Source organism: Xenopus laevis, chromosome 4L, assembly GCF_017654675.1.
Source record: "Xenopus laevis strain J_2021 chromosome 4L, Xenopus_laevis_v10.1, whole genome shotgun sequence".
Classification (NCBI taxonomy): Eukaryota; Metazoa; Chordata; class Amphibia; order Anura; family Pipidae; genus Xenopus; species Xenopus laevis.
Window position 1 is genome coordinate 134,586,632 of NC_054377.1, and position 19,832 is coordinate 134,606,463.

General features: G+C 39.0%; 1 protein-coding gene across 5 annotated transcripts in view; it reads right to left on the bottom strand.

Annotated features, from left to right (window-relative positions):
* Positions 1 to 200: 200 nt before the first annotated feature.
* LOC108714659 (transmembrane protein adipocyte-associated 1 homolog) overlaps positions 201 to 19,832 on the bottom strand; it is a 44,284-nt gene continuing 24,652 nt past the window's right edge. For all 5 annotated transcript variants that reach the window (XM_041590835.1, XM_041590833.1, XM_041590834.1 and 2 more), the window contains 6 exons: positions 18,232 to 18,311; positions 15,535 to 15,645; positions 14,114 to 14,174; positions 12,657 to 12,759; positions 7,031 to 7,111; positions 201 to 906 (listed from right to left, as the gene is read on the bottom strand). In XM_041590835.1, coding sequence (XP_041446769.1) covers positions 672 to 906; positions 7,031 to 7,111; positions 12,657 to 12,759; positions 14,114 to 14,174; positions 15,535 to 15,645; positions 18,232 to 18,311 — 671 coding nt within the window. In that variant the 3' untranslated portion in view covers positions 201 to 671. The remainder of the gene's footprint in view (positions 907 to 7,030; positions 7,112 to 12,656; positions 12,760 to 14,113; positions 14,175 to 15,534; positions 15,646 to 18,231; positions 18,312 to 19,832) is intronic.

Sequence of the window (19,832 nt, forward strand, 5' to 3'; positions counted from 1 at the left end):
AAGCCCTAGCCCTGGAGGTTTAAGTCAGAAAGTCTGATACAGAAGCCCATGAGTACACAATAGAAGAACAGAAATGCTGTGTTTCTTTTGACTCAGAGCAGCATTACTTTGAGGGTTTACTGGTGTATTTATATATTTATATATATATATATATATATATATATATATATATATATATATATATATATATATATATATATATATATATACACACACATATACACACACACCTTTCTCATTAATTTTAGCCTTTCCTTCTCTTTTAAAACTGGTGCACAACAGAAGACATATAAAGGAGCACAGTTCAGTCAAAGGAATCCAGCCAATGACTCTTAATGACTGAAGACCACCATAAAGATCTAGGAAACGTTGACTTATTCGCAGAATACTGATCCTCCGAGCTGAGGAGTAGTATGCGATTCTTCACATGCCCTATGGCAGCGATGGGACTTGTATTGTCTACACTTTGCAACCCTGCAAGGAACAACACAGTGCAAAGGTTTAGCAGCACTTGCAATAGCCTCTCCTGTATATTGATGGGGTAGATCTTATTTCCTTGGGAGGCATTGCATTGCTTGGGGAATTCAGGACCAATGCATTTCCAGGGAAGTATCCACTTCTAAAGTTAAACATTTTGAAATCCAGACATTGTGGTGCCACTGTGTCAGACACTAAACATTTATAGCTTTCCAGCGGTCACTGTCAATGCTGTTGATGCTCCCTACGACGTGAGGCATAGAGGCCACGTCATCGAGATATGCTGTGGTGTCTATTTGGGTGTTGGAGTAGAAGCCAGTGTCTATGCCCTCTTTCTTGGCTACAGCGTAGGGGTGAGGGAGGTGAACCTCAGTCTCATCCGGCTCATCCACTTGGGATTTGTAGGAGAAGAGGATCTTTGGCTCCGCTCTATGATAAAGACCAAATGAAAAAGTTGAAGGCAAGAAAAGAGCATGGCTCACAGAACAGGTAAAATATTACAAACGGGAGAATAACGGGCATGGGATCTATGGGATAATTAGTTGTGCATTGCTCTTATGCTTTATAAGCAGACATCATGTTGGTGGAACCATATCCTCTGATGGAGCCAGTGGCTTTCCAGCTATTGTGAGACAGCTCTCGGTGTACCAACAACGGAAACAGCGAAAGCGAAAGAGTCACACACTAGCTTGGAAATCTTCCTGTGGCTCCATTCTGAGTCCAGTACAGGCAGTCTCTGGGTTACTTCGAGATAGGGTCTGTAGGTTTGTTCTTAAAATTATACTAAAAAATTATTATTCAAAATATGACTGTACATCAAAAGTTACCTATAGCTCATGTTCATGTATAGCTCAAGCTCATTTTTCACTGATATTTTTCAATTGTTACTTGAAGTTTCTAAACCTGACTGTCCCTTCTCAACCTGTCAGAGTTTCTAATGCTAACAGACTCCTGCTGCACAAATATGGCAGCCCCCTCAGAGAGGAACATGGGGGATCAGATGGGTAATATAAAAGCATCTGTAAATACTTTTATGGCAAAATTATAAATAGCACATAAAGACAATATTATGATAGATGTAAAAAAAGGTTTAATTCCTGGTGTCAGTATCTCTTTAAGTTGAATTTGTATGTAAGTTGGAACATATAGATTTGCTTATTGGGGCAGGTGGTTTATTAAAGCTAAATGCTAATAAAAGCCAAGCAAACCACAGTGCATTACTGTAATAACCTCTGTTTGTAGGTATGAGTTGTATGTAAGTCAGGTGTATATATAAGTGTATATATAATATAAGCTTCAGCACACTGAATTAAGAAACTTTCTAAATATAAATTAAAAATTCTGTACCGTTTCTGAAATAGTCAAGTTTATCTTTCCTATTCCTCTCTCAGCATCTGTTTCTCCTCATTCTGTCTTTATTCAGGAGTTGGGTGTCAGATGAATGATCCAATATATCTTATAGGGGGGCTCCTTTTGCCTAGAAGATGTATTAGAGCTCACTCTATTAAAATCACCAGACGTCATATCTCTCTACGTGCAGAATTTGTGCAAAAGGCAGTTATTGTGTTAGATTTTGTTTGTGCTGGAATCAGTTATTTGAGTGAGCTCTAATTCATCTGCTAGGAAAGGAAGCCCCCTTATAAGATATATTGGATCATTCATCTGACATCCAACTCCTGAATGAAGACAGAATGAAGAGAAACAGATGCTGAGAGAGGGATAGTGAATATAAACTTGATTATTGCAGAAACAATGCAGAATTTTTAATTGATTGTATTTAGAAAGTTTCTTACTTCACTATGAGGAAGCTTATATTACAGTTTAATTTTAGCGATAGTTCCCCTTTCAGAATAAATGTAACCTCATTCCACTCTGACGGGGTAACACTGACTGGGTAACACCTGATCCATTCTGATTGCTTAACATGTGTTTCCCTTTAAGAGAACCTACTTCGCCTTTTAAAGGAGAACTAAAGCCTAAAAATTAATATGGCTAAAAATGAAATATTTTATATAATGAATTTATTGCACCAGCCTTAACGTTCAGATTGTCAATAGCAGCAATGATCCAGGACTTCAAACTTGTCACAAGGGTCACCATCTTGGAAAGTGTCTGTGACACTAACATACTCAGTGGGCTCTGAGCAGCTGTTGAGAAGCTAAGCTTAGGGGTCGTCACTAATTATCCAGCAGAAAATGAGGTTGGTCTGTAATATAAGCTGATGCTACAGGGCTGATTATTAAATTCTGATGCTAATTGCACTGGTTTCTGTGCTGCCATGTAGTAATTATCTGTATTAATTACTAATCAGCCTTATATTGTGACATTTCTATTCTATGTGTACTGTATATTGTGAGTGGGTCCCTAAGCTCAGTAAGTGACAGCAGCACAGAGCATGTGCAGTGAATCAGCAGAAGATGGGGAGCTACTGGGGCATCTTTGGAGACACAGATCTTTACTGCTAAAGGGCTGTGGTTGCCTTGGGCTGGTACAGAAGCACAAAACATAATGTACAACATTTCTAGCTACTTCTTTAGTTAAGCTTTAGTTCTCCTTTAAGGGGCCCTAACAGATGTCCCTTTACCTGTAAATGTCTTAAATTGCTGTATCTATGTTTACATGAATGTTTCCAATCACTTTAGAAGGAAACACATGCAACTCTACATATCCTTGATGATTTTCTGTTAAACTACTACATGACTGCATGGTTAGATTACAGAAAAAAGAATCACTAAATTCTGTTTTATGTGGCTGTTTAGGCCACAAGGGTTTAGGACAGTGAAAGTGATGATTGAGACAAGGTCATCCATAATGTGTCAAATTATATATTACAGACAGCTGTATGTTCCTGCAAGGCACACCAGGTTGTCTGGGTTAATAGCAATGACACCCTGGGGACTTCCAGGCAGGCTTTCTTTTCCATTAAAGGAGTTGTCAATATGATGTAGAGAGTGGTATTCTGAGACATTTTCCAATTTTTTTTTTTTTCATTATTTGTGGTTTTTCAGTTATTTACCATTTTATTCAGTAGCTCTCCAGTTTGCAACTGCAGCAGTCTGGTTGCTAGGGTCCCAATTTCCCTAGCAACCATACATTGATTTGAATAAGAGACTGGAATATGAATAGGAGAGGCCTGAATAAAAAGATGAGTCATAAAAAGTAGCATTAACAATAAATTTGTAGCCTTACAAAGCATTTGTTTTAGACGGGGTCAGTGACCCCCATTTGAAAGCTGTAAAGAGTCAGAAGAAGAAGACAAATCATTCTAAAAAGAGTCAGAAGGAGATAATTAAAATAAATAATGCAGAGCAACTGAAAAGTTGCTTAGCATTGGTGATTCTATAACATACTAAAAATAAACTTAAAGGAGAAGGAAAGTAGTCTAATATTTGGGGGTGCCAAATGTTAGGCACCCCCAAATGATTGTATTTACTTACCTGAAACCCCGGGCTTGTGCTCCTATCAGCAGAAAACTGCACCGGCCCGGGGTTATACCAGTGAACACCACGGATCATTTCTCTTCTGGCTTCATCTTTCTTCAAATTTCCCAGGGCAGACGCATGCGCAGTAGAACGAAATGGACGACTTTTTAGTTAAAGTTCGACTTTTCTCTCTACTGCACATGCGCAGCCGCACGAAGAAAGAAGAAGCCGGAAGAGGAAAGCCCCGTGGTGCTCACTTGTATAACCTCGGTCCCGGTGCAGTTTTCTGCGGATAGGAGCACCGGCCCGGGGTTTCAGGTAAGTCAATACATTCACTTGGGGTTGCCTTACATTTGGCACCCCCAAGCGCAAGAACACTTTCCTTCTCCTTTAAAGGTGAACTACCCCTTTAAAGCCCCTATTATACCATTTAATAGAGGACAGGGTTATATTATTCACAAACATTTTAAAGAAGCATAGGGAGCCAATGCCACCACCCCTGATATAGAGTGAGATCTGACAATGCATTAAAAATACTTTTGTTATAGGTGTATATGACTACAGATTTAGGTTTCATGCTCTCCCCCTTCACCACCACAATATCACACTTCATTGGTCATTTCATGCAGACACACCCTTACCGACCTATTCTATTCTTTTATAAAACTGCACTCTTGTACTCTCACCAGCACACAGGTAAATAAAGGGTAGCGTCTGGTACTTTACTAGTAATAAGCAGATGAAAAAGCTGAAATTATAACATCAGTTTTGAGTTCACTACATGTTTTACCTGTGTGTACATTTGGGAGTGCATCTAATGTTCCACAAGGTGGCAGGCTCAGCAGGGATAATACATCTGAGCATCAGTCACAGTATAAGGGTTTAGATATAGTGATGGGCGAATTTCTCCCATTTCGCTTCTCTGAAAAATTAGCGAATTTCCCCCAACATGGCAAAAAATTCAATGGGAGTCTGAATAGTGTTGATGCGCGTCTGTTTTGACGTAAGCAACTTTTGTTCGGACGGGCATCCAAAATTTTTTGACGCCAGCTAAATTTCATGAGTGTTTTGCAAATTTATTTGCTGGCAGTAAAACGCAGAAATTCACCGGCAATTTATTCGCCCATCACTAATTAGATACAGTGCTTGCCAAAAGTATTTGGACCCTGGACCAGTTCTCTGATTTCACTGTCAAATCAAATCCTACAAATCCCTTTTCTTTTCCTTTTTACTACTACTTTTAAAATGTGGCTCTTCTTGCATCTATACATGGCTACTGCTTATCCAAAAAAAAAAAAAAAAAATAGTTGCCAAGTTTTCCAAATAATTTATCTTATCAAAGGTCGAGTTTGTGAGATCTGTGAGGTTTTTTTATTGAATAAACTCACAAATCGAATGTTTTCTAATTCATGAAAAAAACTTGATTGTAAAAAAAAACTTATAGTCACTGACTAACTCAGAGTTAGAGAGTTGAAAAGCCGGAAGTAGTGTTCTGGCTATTATGTTAGACATCCAGTCACTCCAGCCTTTATACATTACATTTTTGTCTAACTAACTATATTAGAAATATTTTTTATTTTGCACAGCCTATCTATTTACCCAGTTTTTATTTTTACACTGAACTGTTCCTTTAATAATAAAAATCCCCAAACCTATTGGCTTTTTTCAGCCTTTGCGTATTGGTATATCTCTATAAAATCAACCACATTAGGCATATAGAGATCCCGCCTCTGTAGGGCATGTTGTGGTAACATGATAACAGGTCTATGCCAGACAGGAGAGGAAAGGCTGCATAGCCAAACATAGAAAACTCTGCCAAGTGGTTACATGGGAGATGGGCCTAATAAACCAACACTTCCTGTGACAGAGCATGTGCAGTGAATCCACAGAAAAGAAGATGGGGAGCTACTGGGGCATCTTGGGAGACACATATCTTTACTGCTAAAGGAACTGTGGTTACCTTGGGCTGGTACAGAAACCCAAAACATAATGTACAACATTTCTAGCTACTTCTTTAGTTAGGCTTTAGTTCTCCTTTAAAAGATGTGAATGTAGTTTGATTCTCTCCAAAGCAGGTGGCACCAGATAGGGTCAATTCATGAATTGTAAATTTTAACTTTTTGGCTTTAGTATATTTTTTCTTTCTTTATAGATAATTTCATTTGCAATTATTCTTTCAATTATTTGTTCATTTTTTCATTTATATATATCACTTTTCATTTGTCTATTTTTGTTTAATTTTTGAGGTGTATCTTTTGTTATTTAGGATATGTATGTAACATTTTATGCTTTCACCACTAGGTGGAACTTCACTTATTGTGGAGTGGTAACGTGTTTGTAATCTTGTGATTGGTCACAGCCCCTATATAACAGATGTACAGGGGTGTGCCATTTAGCCTATGAGTAAGTGCCCCTATAGGCACGAAACGCGTTAGGTCTCCATGTCCTAATACATTTTTCTACTTTTTATATTTGCCTCTTAATTTTTGGAGACCCTCACACCCTTTGGATACAGTGTTTTTGGTTTTTGCACCTTGGGACTGAGGTGAACTGTGAGTGTTTTCTCCCTATTATTTCTTTTACTATACATTTTTGTATTTTCACTTATCTAATATTTATTTTTTGAGTGGTACCATAGATACTTTTTGTTATGTGGCAGTAGCACAAACCAAAGTATTTTCAACACATCTCGATCTTGAGGTTCAAGCATTAGGGTTAGACCAGTGATCCCCAACCAGTAGCTTGTGAGTAACATGTTGCTCTCCAACCCCTTGGATGTTGCTCCCAGTGACCTCAAAGCAGGTGCTTATTTTTGAATTCCAGGCTTGGAGACAAGTTTTGGTTGTATAAAAAACAGATGTACTGCCAAACAGAGTCTCAATGTAGGTTGACAATCCGAATAGGGGCTACCAAATGGCCAATCATAGCACTTATTTGGCAACCCAAGATCATTTGTTATGCATGTGTTGCTCCCCAACTTCTTTTACTTCTGAATGTTGCTCACGGGTTCAAAAGGTTGGGGATCCCTGGGTTAGACACATGCTAAAGAGAGGTTTGTCACTCAACATATTTCAGGTATATTTTATCCGAGCACCTGGAATTGCAGTTAGTCATTTGTTTTTGCTACTCACCCAAAGAAGCCTTTCAAAAACGCCACATACATGAGCGGAGCAAACAAGCTGAAGTACAGGAACGTAGTGACGTCCACAAAACTGCAATGAGGAAAAAATAAATAAAGTTATTTACTCGACTGTTTTGAGGAACAGACATGAAATCCAAGGCATTACTTCCTTCCCCAAAATTCAGCAACATAAAAACGAACTGTAGCACCATAACTTGTAGTGTACTTACAGTATATCGATCTACATATACAGTTAGGCCCATCAATCTTTGGACAAAGACAACTTTATTTCTAATTTCTGTACATTACCACAATGAATTTTAAATGAAACAACTCAGACGCAGTTGAACTGCAGACTTTCAGCTTTAATTCAGTGGATTGAACAAAAAGATTGTATAAAAATGTGAGGAACTAAAGCCTTTTTTTAACACAATCGATTCATTTCAGGGGCTCAAAGTAATTGAACAAATTAAAAAACTGAGAATAAAATGTTCATTTCTAATACATGGTTGAAACCCCTTTGCTGGCAATGACAGGCTGAAGTCTTGAACTCATGGACATCACCAGATTCTGGGTTTCCTCCATTTAATGCTCTGCCAGGCCTTTACTGCAGCGGCTTTCACTTGCTGTTTGTTTGTGGGCCTTTCTGTCCGAAGTTTAGTCTTCAACAAGTGAAATGCAGCTCAATTGGGTTCAGATCAGATGACTGACTTGGCCATTCAAGAATATTCCACTTCTTTGCTTTAATAAACTCCTGGGTTGCTTTGACTGTATGTTTTGGGTCATTATGAAACGCCTCCCAATCAATTTGACTGCATTTAGCTGGATTTTAGCAGACAGTGGGGGTCATTTATAAACACTGGGCAAATTTGCCCCTGGGCAGTAAACCATTGCAACCAATCAAATCCTTGCATTCATTGTTTAACTAGCATCTGGCTGAAAAAAGCTAATCACTGATTGGTTGCTAGGGGTTACTGCCCATGGCCAAATTTGCCCAGTGTCTCTGAACACCTCAGAATTCATTCTTCTGCTTCTGTCCTGTGTCACATGATGGATAAACACTAGTGTCCCAGTGCCACTGGCAGCCATGCAGCCCAAACCATCACTCTGCCTCCCAAATGTTTTATAGATGATGTGGTATGCTTTGGATTATGAACTGTTCCACACCTTCTCCATACTTTTGTCTTGCCATCATTCTGGTAGAGGTTGATCTTGGTTTCATCTGTCCAAAGAATGTTTTTCCAGAACTGTGCTGGCTTTTTTTAGATGTTTTTTTTAGCAAAGTCCAATCTAGACTTTCTATTCTTGATGCTTATGAGTGGCTTGCACCTTGCAGTGCACCCTCTGTATTTACTTTCATAGTCTTCTCTTTATGGTAGACTTGGATATGGATACTCTACCTCCTGGAGAGTGTTGTTCGCTTGTTTTGCTGTTGTGAAGGGGTTTCTCTTCACCATGGAAATGATCATGTGATCATCCACCAGTGTTGTCTTCTGTGGACGTCCAGGTCTTTTTGCGTTGCAGAGTTCACCAGTGCTTTCTTTCTTTCTCAGGATGTACCAAACTGTCGATTTTGCCACTCCTAATATTGTAGCAATTTCTCGGATGGGGTTTTTCTGTTTTTGCAGTTTAAGGATGGCTTGTTTCACCTGCATGGAGAGCTCCTTTGACCGCATGTTGTTTGTTTACAGCAAAATCTTCCACATACAAGCACCCCCCTCAAATCAACTGCAGAGCTTTTATCTGCTTCATTGATAATGACATAAGAAAGGAATTGCCCAAACCTGCCCATGAAATAGCCTTTCAGTCAGTGTCCAATTATTTTTGAGCCACTGAAATGAAGTAAAAAAGGCTTTAGTTCCTCACATTTTTATGCAATCAGTTTGTTCAATCCACTGAATTAAAGTTGAAAGTCTGCAATTCAACTGCATCTGAGTTGTTTCATTTGAAATTCATTGTGGTCATGTACAGAAACAACTGATACACATACTAACTGTATGTGTATCTAGTAGGGATGCACAAATCGGCCCGAAACCTTCGTGAAAGATTCGGACGAATACCAAACCGGATCCAAATGGAAGGAAAGGAAAAAGTGGGAACATTTTTTTACTTTCTTGTTCTGTGACATAAAGTCAAGTGATTTCCCTTCCCGCCCCTAATTTACATATGCAAATTCATATTTGGTTCAGCCAGGCACAAGGATTCGGCTGCATCCGTATCCTGCTGAAAACGGCAGAATCTCGGCTAAATCATGAACCAAATCCTGGATACAGTGCATTCCTAGTATCTAGTATATATATGTCTATCTCGTATATATGCAAACTATAAAAATCCACATATATGGAACCTTTTAGATGATATAGATATCAGTATTCTTAGGCTTATTGCAACTGCTCTCTGTTTTTACGTTTTTTTGAATCATTTGCTATTTGTTTCTGAAGACCTCAGGCTTGGAAGAACTGTTTTCTAGGACTTAATTACATATGCAACCAGGAATCAGTTAGGAAGCCAGAATGGTATATAAATAAGAGAGTCAAATTGATTTTGTCTGTGTCAATGCAGCTAACAAGCACACAATGCTTTCAGTTACAATCTGGAAAAACGCACTATTGAAAGGCTAATGGTTTAAAAAAGCTCACAAAATAAATAATGAAGACCAGCTGCAATACAGCTCAAAATAAGTCTGTATAAGCCTAAAGTTTCAGCTTGTCAATAGCAGCAATGATCCAGGACTTCAAACTTGTCACAGGGGGTCACCATCTTGGAAAGTGTCTGTGACACTCACATGCTCAGTGGGCTCTGAGCAGCTGTTGAGAAGCTAAGCTTAGGGGTCGTCACTAATTATCCAGCAGAAAATGAGGTTGGTCTGTAATATAAGCTGATGCTACAGGGCTGATTATTAAATTCTGATGCTAATTGCACTGGTTTCTGTGCTGCCATGTAGTAATTATCTGTATTAATTACTAATCAGCCTTATACTGTGACGTTTCTATTCTATGTGTACTGTATATTTTGAGTTGGTCCCTAAGCTCAGTAAGTAGGGTTGCCACCTTTTCCTATATCTGTTACCGGCTGGTGGGGGGCGGAGCCATGACTTAAAAAGAGGCGGGGCCACGACACAGAGACCCACAAACGCTAAATGTAAATAAGCCAAAATTGGGACTTAACCCCCAAAGACTCCTGCTGCTGGGTAATGCAATATGACAAAAGATATATCAATATAGTATTAAAAGGCAATATTTATTCACAACCATGCCATGAAAATATATATAAAATCATGTTAAAAACCTTGTTTTACCTTACCTGAATGTCCATAGTGATATTGTTTCTTTATATTTGATTGATTTACATAGAGTCTGGTAGCACTTTCTCATTTTGTTATATTTATTTTACGTTTCATTTTGGCCTGTTGGGCTTCTTTTTGATTTGTTAAGTGTTTAGTTTTGGTTACATTTTGTATTGTCATGATATATAGCTGAGTTATGGATCAGTTATTCGTGTCACTACGGTCTTTTCTAATCCAAAATTGTAGTTACTTTGAGGACATTTATATAATTATGTAACATTTCACTTATCACCACCAAGCCATGGGTCTTGTTAGCCTTATGGTGGCCATAGACACAAAGTTCCGCTTGTTTGGCAACATCGGCAAACGAGCGGATCTTTCCCCGATTAATATAGCCATTAACGAGCATGGCTATATCGGGGGTAATCTGATTGTTCGGCCGTATGGCAGAACGATCAGATTACGATGTGCCATGGGCTCCGGCGGGATCGGTCGGGTCAAAATCAAATCTGACCGATCGACCAAACGACGATCTCCGCCGGACGAAAGATGTCGGCACACGCCACACACGATCCGAAAATCGTATGATAGGATCTGTGTATCTATGGCCACCTAGTGATATTATTGTCGCAATTATACCTACATGTACTAGATTAGCCACGTGATAATGAGAATGTAGCTCTTTGTTCAAAGTTTTTTTTATACTTTTGTAATATTTATTTGATTGACAAGGTGGAGTCCACAGACATATACACACAAGACTCGAATTTCTGAGATTGAAAGTAATACAGTGGACCCACGTTTCTAAGCAATACATTCTGAGTTAAACAGATCACTATGGCAACGAACTTCACAAGCATTTGACGATCCCTTTAAGACCACGTCACTTTCGCCTTAGTAGCGAGAGAGCTATGGAGGAGGTGCGGTGCCGTGTATGGAGGAAGGGGGCCCCCACCCTGAGGTCGGGTAATGCAAGCATAAGGTGCTGTTAAACACATTCCGCTGGAACTTCACAAATTGGAGTGGGCTCGCTGGCAGGAAGCCTAGATATACGTATACGTATATGTATAAGCCTTATCTTGATTTATATCCAACCAGCACCGGGAGCATGTGTGGCCAATACATCATTGAGTAATATGGAGAGCAGAACTGCATAATTGCACTATAGCGATTGCTATCCCGTCAAACATCTAACAGGACTGAACAGTTTGTTTCTGCCTTATACACGTGTTTGATCATGGGCCATTACACTTCAACTCCATGAATTATGCTTCAAATACCACACTAGACAACACCAGCAAGATTATTTTGGATGACATTTAACCTGACGGGCCGGTCGGCCTCAGCTGCTGAATACATCTTATGGAACACGCTACATTAATTATTGCGCACCACAAGGAATTTACAACTTGGGAATTAACCCCTGCACACTAACATCGGACTAACTGGATTTACGTTGGTTTGCTAACTTTGTTATGCTCATTAAAAAAGTGGATATTATGCTCACTAACACACTGTAGCATGAACTTTATTGAGCTACCAACACAGCGTTAAGTCCACGCCATCCACTTTTTCTCACATTTGGTATCATTTATTAGGTGGCGTGGTCTAGGAACCTCAAATATAAAGGGGGGGATCCCTCCTTTCAGATGCAGTACTGCCGGTTTTAACATGATTTTATATATATTTTCATGGCAGGGTTGTGAATAAATATTGCCTTTTAATACTATATTGATATATCTTTTGTCATATTGCATTACCCAGCAGCAGGAGTCTTTGGGGATTAAGTCCCAATTTTGGCTTATTTACATTTATTAATTGTTTGAGGACACCCCAGCCACTCCAGCTCCTGGTTACTTCTTAATTTAGTTTGCTCTGCTTGAGTTTCAGGTAGTAGGACAAAAGCTAAGTTACAGGGGATTAGGGGCAGGCCGAGGGGTCTTTTTGAAGGGTATTACAAATTTACCGGCAGCTACATTGCAGGTAAATTTGTAATACCGACCCCGGCAGCAGAGCATGTGCAGTGAATCCACAGAAAAGAAGATGGGAAGCTACTGGGGCATCTTTAGAGACACAGATCTTTACTGATAAAGGGCTGTGGTTGCCTTGGGCTGGGACAGAAGCCCAAAACATAATGTACAACATTTCTAGCTACTTCTTTAATTATGCTTTAGTTCTCCTTTAAACATATTGAAATTTTTTTAATTTGTATTGATTGTTTACAGTGTAACATTAGCTCAATCCATTTCCCTGATACTCCAAGACAAACTGTCAGGGCCTGCACATGTAAACACAAAGCCATCACCATGTCTATAACTACATAGCAACAGCAGGGCTGAAACGAACTTACCATAATCCATTTATAATATTAGCGCACAGCAAGGCACTTCCTATTCCCTGGACCAGGTTCAGGGCAGCCAGGATCACAGCATACACATAGAAACTCTTCCTGGCTGGAAGGGGAATAGGTCACATGTTGGAATAATAGAAAATAAACATAGAAAAACATATTTTCCCTTTCTTTCGTGGCAGCACATGAAAGACAATCAGGGCAACAATGGCCCTCCAGATGTTGTGCAGTCACATCTCTGGTAGAGCTACTGTATACAGAACCCATTACTCAAGGTTTACGGAAACCAATCATAGCACACAAAATTAAAGGGGTGTTTCACCATGAAGTTAACTTTTAGGATTTTCTAGAATAGCTAATTCTAAGCAAATTTTCAATTGGCTGTCATTTTTTCTTTTTTATAGTTTTTGAGTTATTTGCTTTGTTTTTCTGATTCTTTCAAATGGTGGGTCACTGACCGCATCTAAAAACAAATGCTCTGTAAGGTTACAAATGTATTGTTATTGATACTTTTTATTTTTCAGCTTTCTATTCAGGCCTCTCCTATTCATATTACAATCTCTTATTCAAATCAATGCATGGTTGCTAGGCTAAGTTGGACCCTAGAGACCAGATTGTTGAAATTGCAAACTGGAGAGCTGCTAAATAACTCAAAAACCTTCAATAATAAAAAATGAAAACTAATTGCAACTTGTCTCAGACTATCACTCTCTACATCATACTAACAGTTAATTTAATGGTGAACAACCCCTTTAATAAGCATCCTCAATAAAGAAATTTACAGGCTGTGATACAGACATGGCCTTTGAATGTTGTCAACACTCTGCATGTGTCATATCACTAAACTGACATTTTTATGTCCGCAAACCCCTCACCTAACCCTCTCTTAAAGGGGTTGTTCACCTTAGAGTCCTGCAGTGGGTCGGGTACCCACAAAAAAAGCGGGTACCCTACGGAGTGAGGGGAGGATTTTCAGATGTGCGTATAGATGCGGGGCGGGTTGGGTTGTGGGTCTCATCTAAATTTCTTATCTTATATAATATTGCCTATATTTTACTCCTTTTACAAAACATGTTTCTGTCCCCGCCCATTTTTTTATGACATCACTTCCGGTTTGCAGTAACATAACTTCCTGTTTGATGGTGGTCAGTGGGTTGCGGATAAGGCAGTTGCCGGTCTGAGTTGGGTAGCGGATCAAAGTGGGTAAATATGCGCTTGCAGTTTGGGTCGTGGGCTGCAGTTCGGGTCTTAGAAATTGGTTCCGCGCAGGACTTACCTTCAAACACCTAGTTGTTTTCAGATCGTTGAACAGAAGTAAAAACTTTTTTCCAATTACTTTCTATTTTCTACGTGTGACTGTTTTTCTAATATTGAAGTGTAAAGTGTAATTTTTCACCTTCTAAAGCAGCTCGGGGGAGGGGGGGTCGTGCTAACTTAATAATTCAGTGCTAACTTACATGGCAGGGAGATGCGATCCTTGAGGGGTGTTTTGGGTAGAAGAGACACCAGGGTATAAACCTGAAAAGAGAAGAGAAATTCATGTTGATGTTATATTCTATAGCTGCAAGACCTTCAAAATACTCATTCTGGTGAAAATATTTCAACATGTCTAATTAATTGAAAGAGAAATATATATATATATACAGGATCAAATGGCACTCACCATTCAAAAATGTTCTCGCCGGGTGCTGACCAATAAAGCAATAAAAGTTCAAAGAAAGCACTCACAGCATTGACCATCGGATGTATTTCAAAGTGTATTTATTCGTGCATGGTGCATGTATTTATTCGTGCATGGATGCACCATGCACGAATAAATAAACTTTGAAATACATCCAATGGAAAATGCCGTGAGTGCTTTCTTTGAACTTTTTATATATATAGATATATATATATATATATATATATATATATCTTCTTTTGATTAGATTACACTAATTCTGTCAGACTAAGCTGTGCATTTTAGCTTATCATCTAGCAAAATATGGCCATGTGATCCAATGAACAAATTATTAGATCTGCCCAATTAGGAACCATATTAAGAAAGCAATATCAAACTGTAAATGCCCCAACGAGCAGAACAGTATAATTTTGACTTGCCCCTAGCCTACTACGACTGAGGGGGTTATTTACTAAACTCCAAAAGCAAAAATCATGAAAAAATTCCTGATTTTTTTTTAAATAATCAGACTTTTAAAAAATCTCGAATTCTTCGGAATTTATTAAACCCCGAGGATGGAAAAGTCAGAATCTGAAAATCTGGCATCTCAGTCCTATCGAGGTTGCATATAAGTCAATAAGAGAAGTCCCAATGATTTTATGATGTGCGCTGGGTTTCGTGCAATACCCCAAAGTTTTTTTGAGTTTTCGGATGAAAAAATCCAAAAAAACATGAAAATCAGATGAAAAAATCTTGAAAACTGTTTTTTTTTACTGCAAAGCAAATTTTCAATAAAATGTAATAATAAGCTTAAAAGAACCCGAGTGGATTTTATCGGCGTTTGTAGCAGAAAATATTGAGATAAATTCGGACTTTGATAAATAACCCCCTGAGATGCCAGTAATTCATACAGTTTCAGTGTCCCTGCTTGGCTGCAACTTAATTATCATGGCAGGGAAACTGCAAAATCCACAAAGTACCTCAACCTGCAAAGAGAAAATGCTGGTTTCAAGTAGAAGGGGGTTCAAGAGAGACGTGGATACAATGAGTGCTGGTTTATGGGGGGGGGCAGGGTTGGTCAGGTCCCATAATTCTAAGACAACTTTTGTATGCCCAAAATACTTCTTATGTCTTAGCAGTATTAAAATACAGGAAGATTATACTTATCATGCCTTTGTATTAGTACCTGGATGTGAAAACATAATGTGATTTGCCTACCAGGAAGAAAAAGCAGGAACTGGCAAGCCAGAAATGCCGCCCACCGTGCCCATATATATTGAAATCTTCAGCAGACAGATGTGCATCGGGGTACAGGATCTCAAGTGTACCCTAAAACCAAAGAGAAGCAAGACGGTTCATATGAGAATGTTGTATAGAACAAGGAGAAGAAACAGAATATGCTTCGGCATCTTACATGTCAAATTAGGCCCAAAAGCAAACACATAACTGCCTGCTGTATCCCACTTTCCTGCATACCGTTAGTTTCTCAATGGAAAATAGATTTATTATTTTGAAACTCCACTTCACATCTGGTTAGGCCCAACAAGTCATTGTTCAACCTCACACCACTCAGCTTAACAATTGACCCAGGTGCTGCTCACAAATGATGTGTAAATGTAGATCCAAGTAGAGCATTATATAAAAATACATAATGTTTATTTAGAAAAAGTTTAAAACGGCCAACGTTTCCCAACCCACTGCGTAACTTAAAGGAGAACTAAAGTCTAACTAAAGAAGTAGGTAGAAATGTTGTACATGATGTTTTGTGCTTCTGTACTAGCCCAAGGCAACCACAGCCCTTTAGCAGTAAAGATCTGTCTCCAAAGATGCCCCAGTAGCTCCCCATCTTCTTTTCTGCTGATTCACTGCACATGCTCTGTGCTGCTGTCACTTACTGAGCTTAGGGACCCACTCACAAAGTACAGTACACATAGAATAGAAATTTCACAATATAGGGCTGATTAGTAATGAATACAGATAATTACTACATGGCAGCACAGAAACCAGTGCAATTAGCACCAGAATTTAATAATCAGCCCTGTAGCATCAGCTTATATTACAGGCCAACCTCATTTTCTGCTGGATAATTAGTGACGACCCCTAAGCTTAGCTTCTCAACAGCTGCTCAGAGCCCACTGAACATGACTTTCCAAGATGGTGCCCCCCTGTGATAAGTTTGAAGTTCTGGGTCATTGCTGTTGACAAGCTGAAACTTTAGGCTGGTGCAGTAAATTCAGTGTATAAAATATGGCATTTTCAGCCATTCATTTTTAGGGTTTAATTCTCCTTTAAAAACTCTTGTTTCTGATGCTCTTGACACAGGGCTGTTTGCTTTTAAGTTACACAGTGGGTTGGGATTCTTTAGTGATTGGATGATCTTTCCTCTGCACATGACTCTATTCCTCACACATGATTGGGTGAGTGCTAACACAGCTTGTCTATTAAAAATATTTATTTTTAACAGTCATGGTCTTGATAATGGTCTTAGAGGGAGACCGAAACGTTGGCCTGTTTTAAACTTTTTCTAAATAAACATTAAGTATTTTTAAAAAAGGTTCCTGGTGTTCACTCGCTCTACTTGGCACACACACATACATACATACATACATACACATCTATCTAGAAATTCTAGCATGCATCATCAAATGTATTAAAGGGGTTGTTCATCTTTAAATAAACTTTAGTAAGACGTAGAGAGTGATATTCTGAGACAATTTGCTATATGTTTTTGGGTTATTTCGTTTTTTATTCAGCAGCTCTCCAGTTTGCAATTTTAGCAATTTTGGTTGCTAGGGTCCAAATCACTGTGGCAACCATGCATCGGTATGAATAAGAGACTGGAATATGAATAGGAGAGGTCTGAATAGAAAGATGAACAATAAAAAGAAGCAATAACAATACATTTGTAGTGTTAGAGAGCATTTGTTTTTAGATGGGGTCAGTGACCCCCATTTGAAAGCTGGAAAGGATCAGAAGAAAAAGGCAACTAACTCAAAAAGTATTCCATATAATTAATAAAGTTGCAAAGTAGCTAGGAATTAGACATTCTATAACATACTAACGGTTACCTAAAAGGTGAACAGCCCCTTTAAATTGATTTATCTCAAAAAAGAATACTCACAAAAGATCTGTTTGCAGCAAATCATTGCGGGGTCAAAAATCCGCTGCTTGGTTCAGCCCTGTCCTTACTGCCTTCCACAGGGTAGGTGGCAAGTACAGGGCCCCATTGCAACCTGCACCACCTCACCAATGCAGCATTGACCAAGATATTCAATGCTGTATTCATGGGGGGAAGGTGCTTCTTTTCAGAACACAATACAGGTATGGCACCTGTTATCCAGAATGTTAGGGGTTGGGGATCTTTCTGTAATTTGAATCTTCATACATTAAGCCTGATAGAAAATCATGTAAACATTAAATAAACCCAATATACTGGCTTTGCATCCAATAAGGATTAATTATATCTTAGTTGGGATCAAATACAAGCTACTGTTTTATTATTACAGAGAAAAAGGAAATTTGGATTATTTGGATAAAATGGGAGATGGCCTTTCCATCATTTGGAGCTTTTTGGATAACGGGTTTCCGGATAATGGATCCTTTACCTACAAAGGCAGACCAAAATGCAAAGTTCAAAAAAAAAAAAAAGGCAGACTGCAGTTTTTTTGCACTTTGCACATGGAGAGGTTAATGAGCCCTATGGAGTAGAACACAGATCTTTTCCTATTTTTTGCCCAATCACAATTAACTGAATCATGTCTTGGGAGATGCTGTAGAACCCCTTTAGTCAGCTGTGTTCCCAATGGCAATAGTTTCGGAGCAGTTAATAATTCATAAGTCACAACACTATTTTCCATTGCAGGTGCACAAAGTGAGGCAAATGGAATATTAAACAAAACGGAAGCCGAGGCTCACCTGAGTTACAGAGTAAGCAAGAGACAAAACTGCAGTGATTGCTAGAACTCTCTTCACGCTGGATTTACTTTCAAGGTGACCTGAACAACAGAGAAAAGTAAAAAACAAACATGATTTTATATCATTCCTGCCTCCCTGCCTGCCTGGGGGAAGAACTCTGTTTATCTTCAGTGGGAGACAATTAATTTTTATTTTACTGTCATTATCCTTTATTTATAGAGTAGCAACACATTCTGCTGTGCTTTAATGGGATTGTTTATCATTCTCAGTCCCTGTCCCAGCAGAGCATAGAAACTAAAAGGAAACCCACACAAGCATGGACAGAACATCAACCTTCTTATAGACAGAGGCCAGGCTAGAATTGAACCCAAAACTGCAGAACAACAATGCTAACCAGAGCTCCACAATGCTGCCTATATCAAAGGTGCCTGAAAGTGGGTAACTCATTAGATACTGATATAAATATTAACCAGACTTTTGTAATCTACCTCCCATGGAGAAAGAGGCAACAGAAACAGTCATATAAAAAAAGTTGTGGAACCCCTCTCAGACTGCATAATAATTTACACCACTTTCAACAAAAAAAATAACAGTGGCATTTCTTTTATTTCCCAGGAAAATTGGAGTACTGGGGTGTTTTCTGAACAAAGATTTTTAGTGAAGCAATATTCAGTTGTATGAAATAAAATCAAATGTGAAAAACGGCCTGTGCAAAATATTGGCTTGGATATTCCAACAAGACAATGACCCTAAACACACTTGGAAATCATCAAGACATTTATGCAGCGGGAGAAGTACAATATTCTGGAATGGCCGTCACAGTCCCCCGACTTGAATATGATGGAAAATCTATGGGATGATTTGAAGCAGACTGTCCATGCTCGGCAGCCTCAAATTTAACTGAACTGGGAGATTTTGTATGGACGAATGGTCAAAAATACCCACATCCAGAATCCAGACACTCATCAAAGGCTATAGGAGACGTCTAGAGGCTGTTACATTTGCAAAAGGAGCTCAACTAAGTATTGATGTAATATCTCTGTTGGGGTGCCCAAATTTATGCACGTCTAATTTTGCTACCAGGGATGTGCGAATTTAACCTGTTTCATTTAGACAAAAATTTGCCGCCGGCAAAATGTCGCCGACGCCCATTAAACTCTATGGGCGTCATATAAATTAATTGTTGCGTGTCTTTTTTTTTTGTCGCACAACGCCATACAAGTCTATGGGCGTCATTTCTGCGGTGAAACAAGGTGAAAAAATTCGCCCATCCCTAATTGCTATGATGCATATTGCATATTTTCTGTTAATCCAATATACTTTATGTCACTGCTGAAATACTACTGTCTCCATAAGGCATTTTATATATTAAAAGGAAGTTGCTACTTTGAAAGCTCAGCCAATGATAAACAAAACTCCAAAGAATTAAAGGAAAAGGAAACCCTTTTGCAAAAAACCCTGTACCCCCCACCCCAGGTAGACCCCCCACCCCAGGTAGACCCCCCACCCCAGGTAGACCCCCCTCCCTCCAGGCTAACTACCCCCGGGGAAATGCCCCATACTCCATCCTTACCCCTCGCGCAGATTCTTCCAGCGGAGTT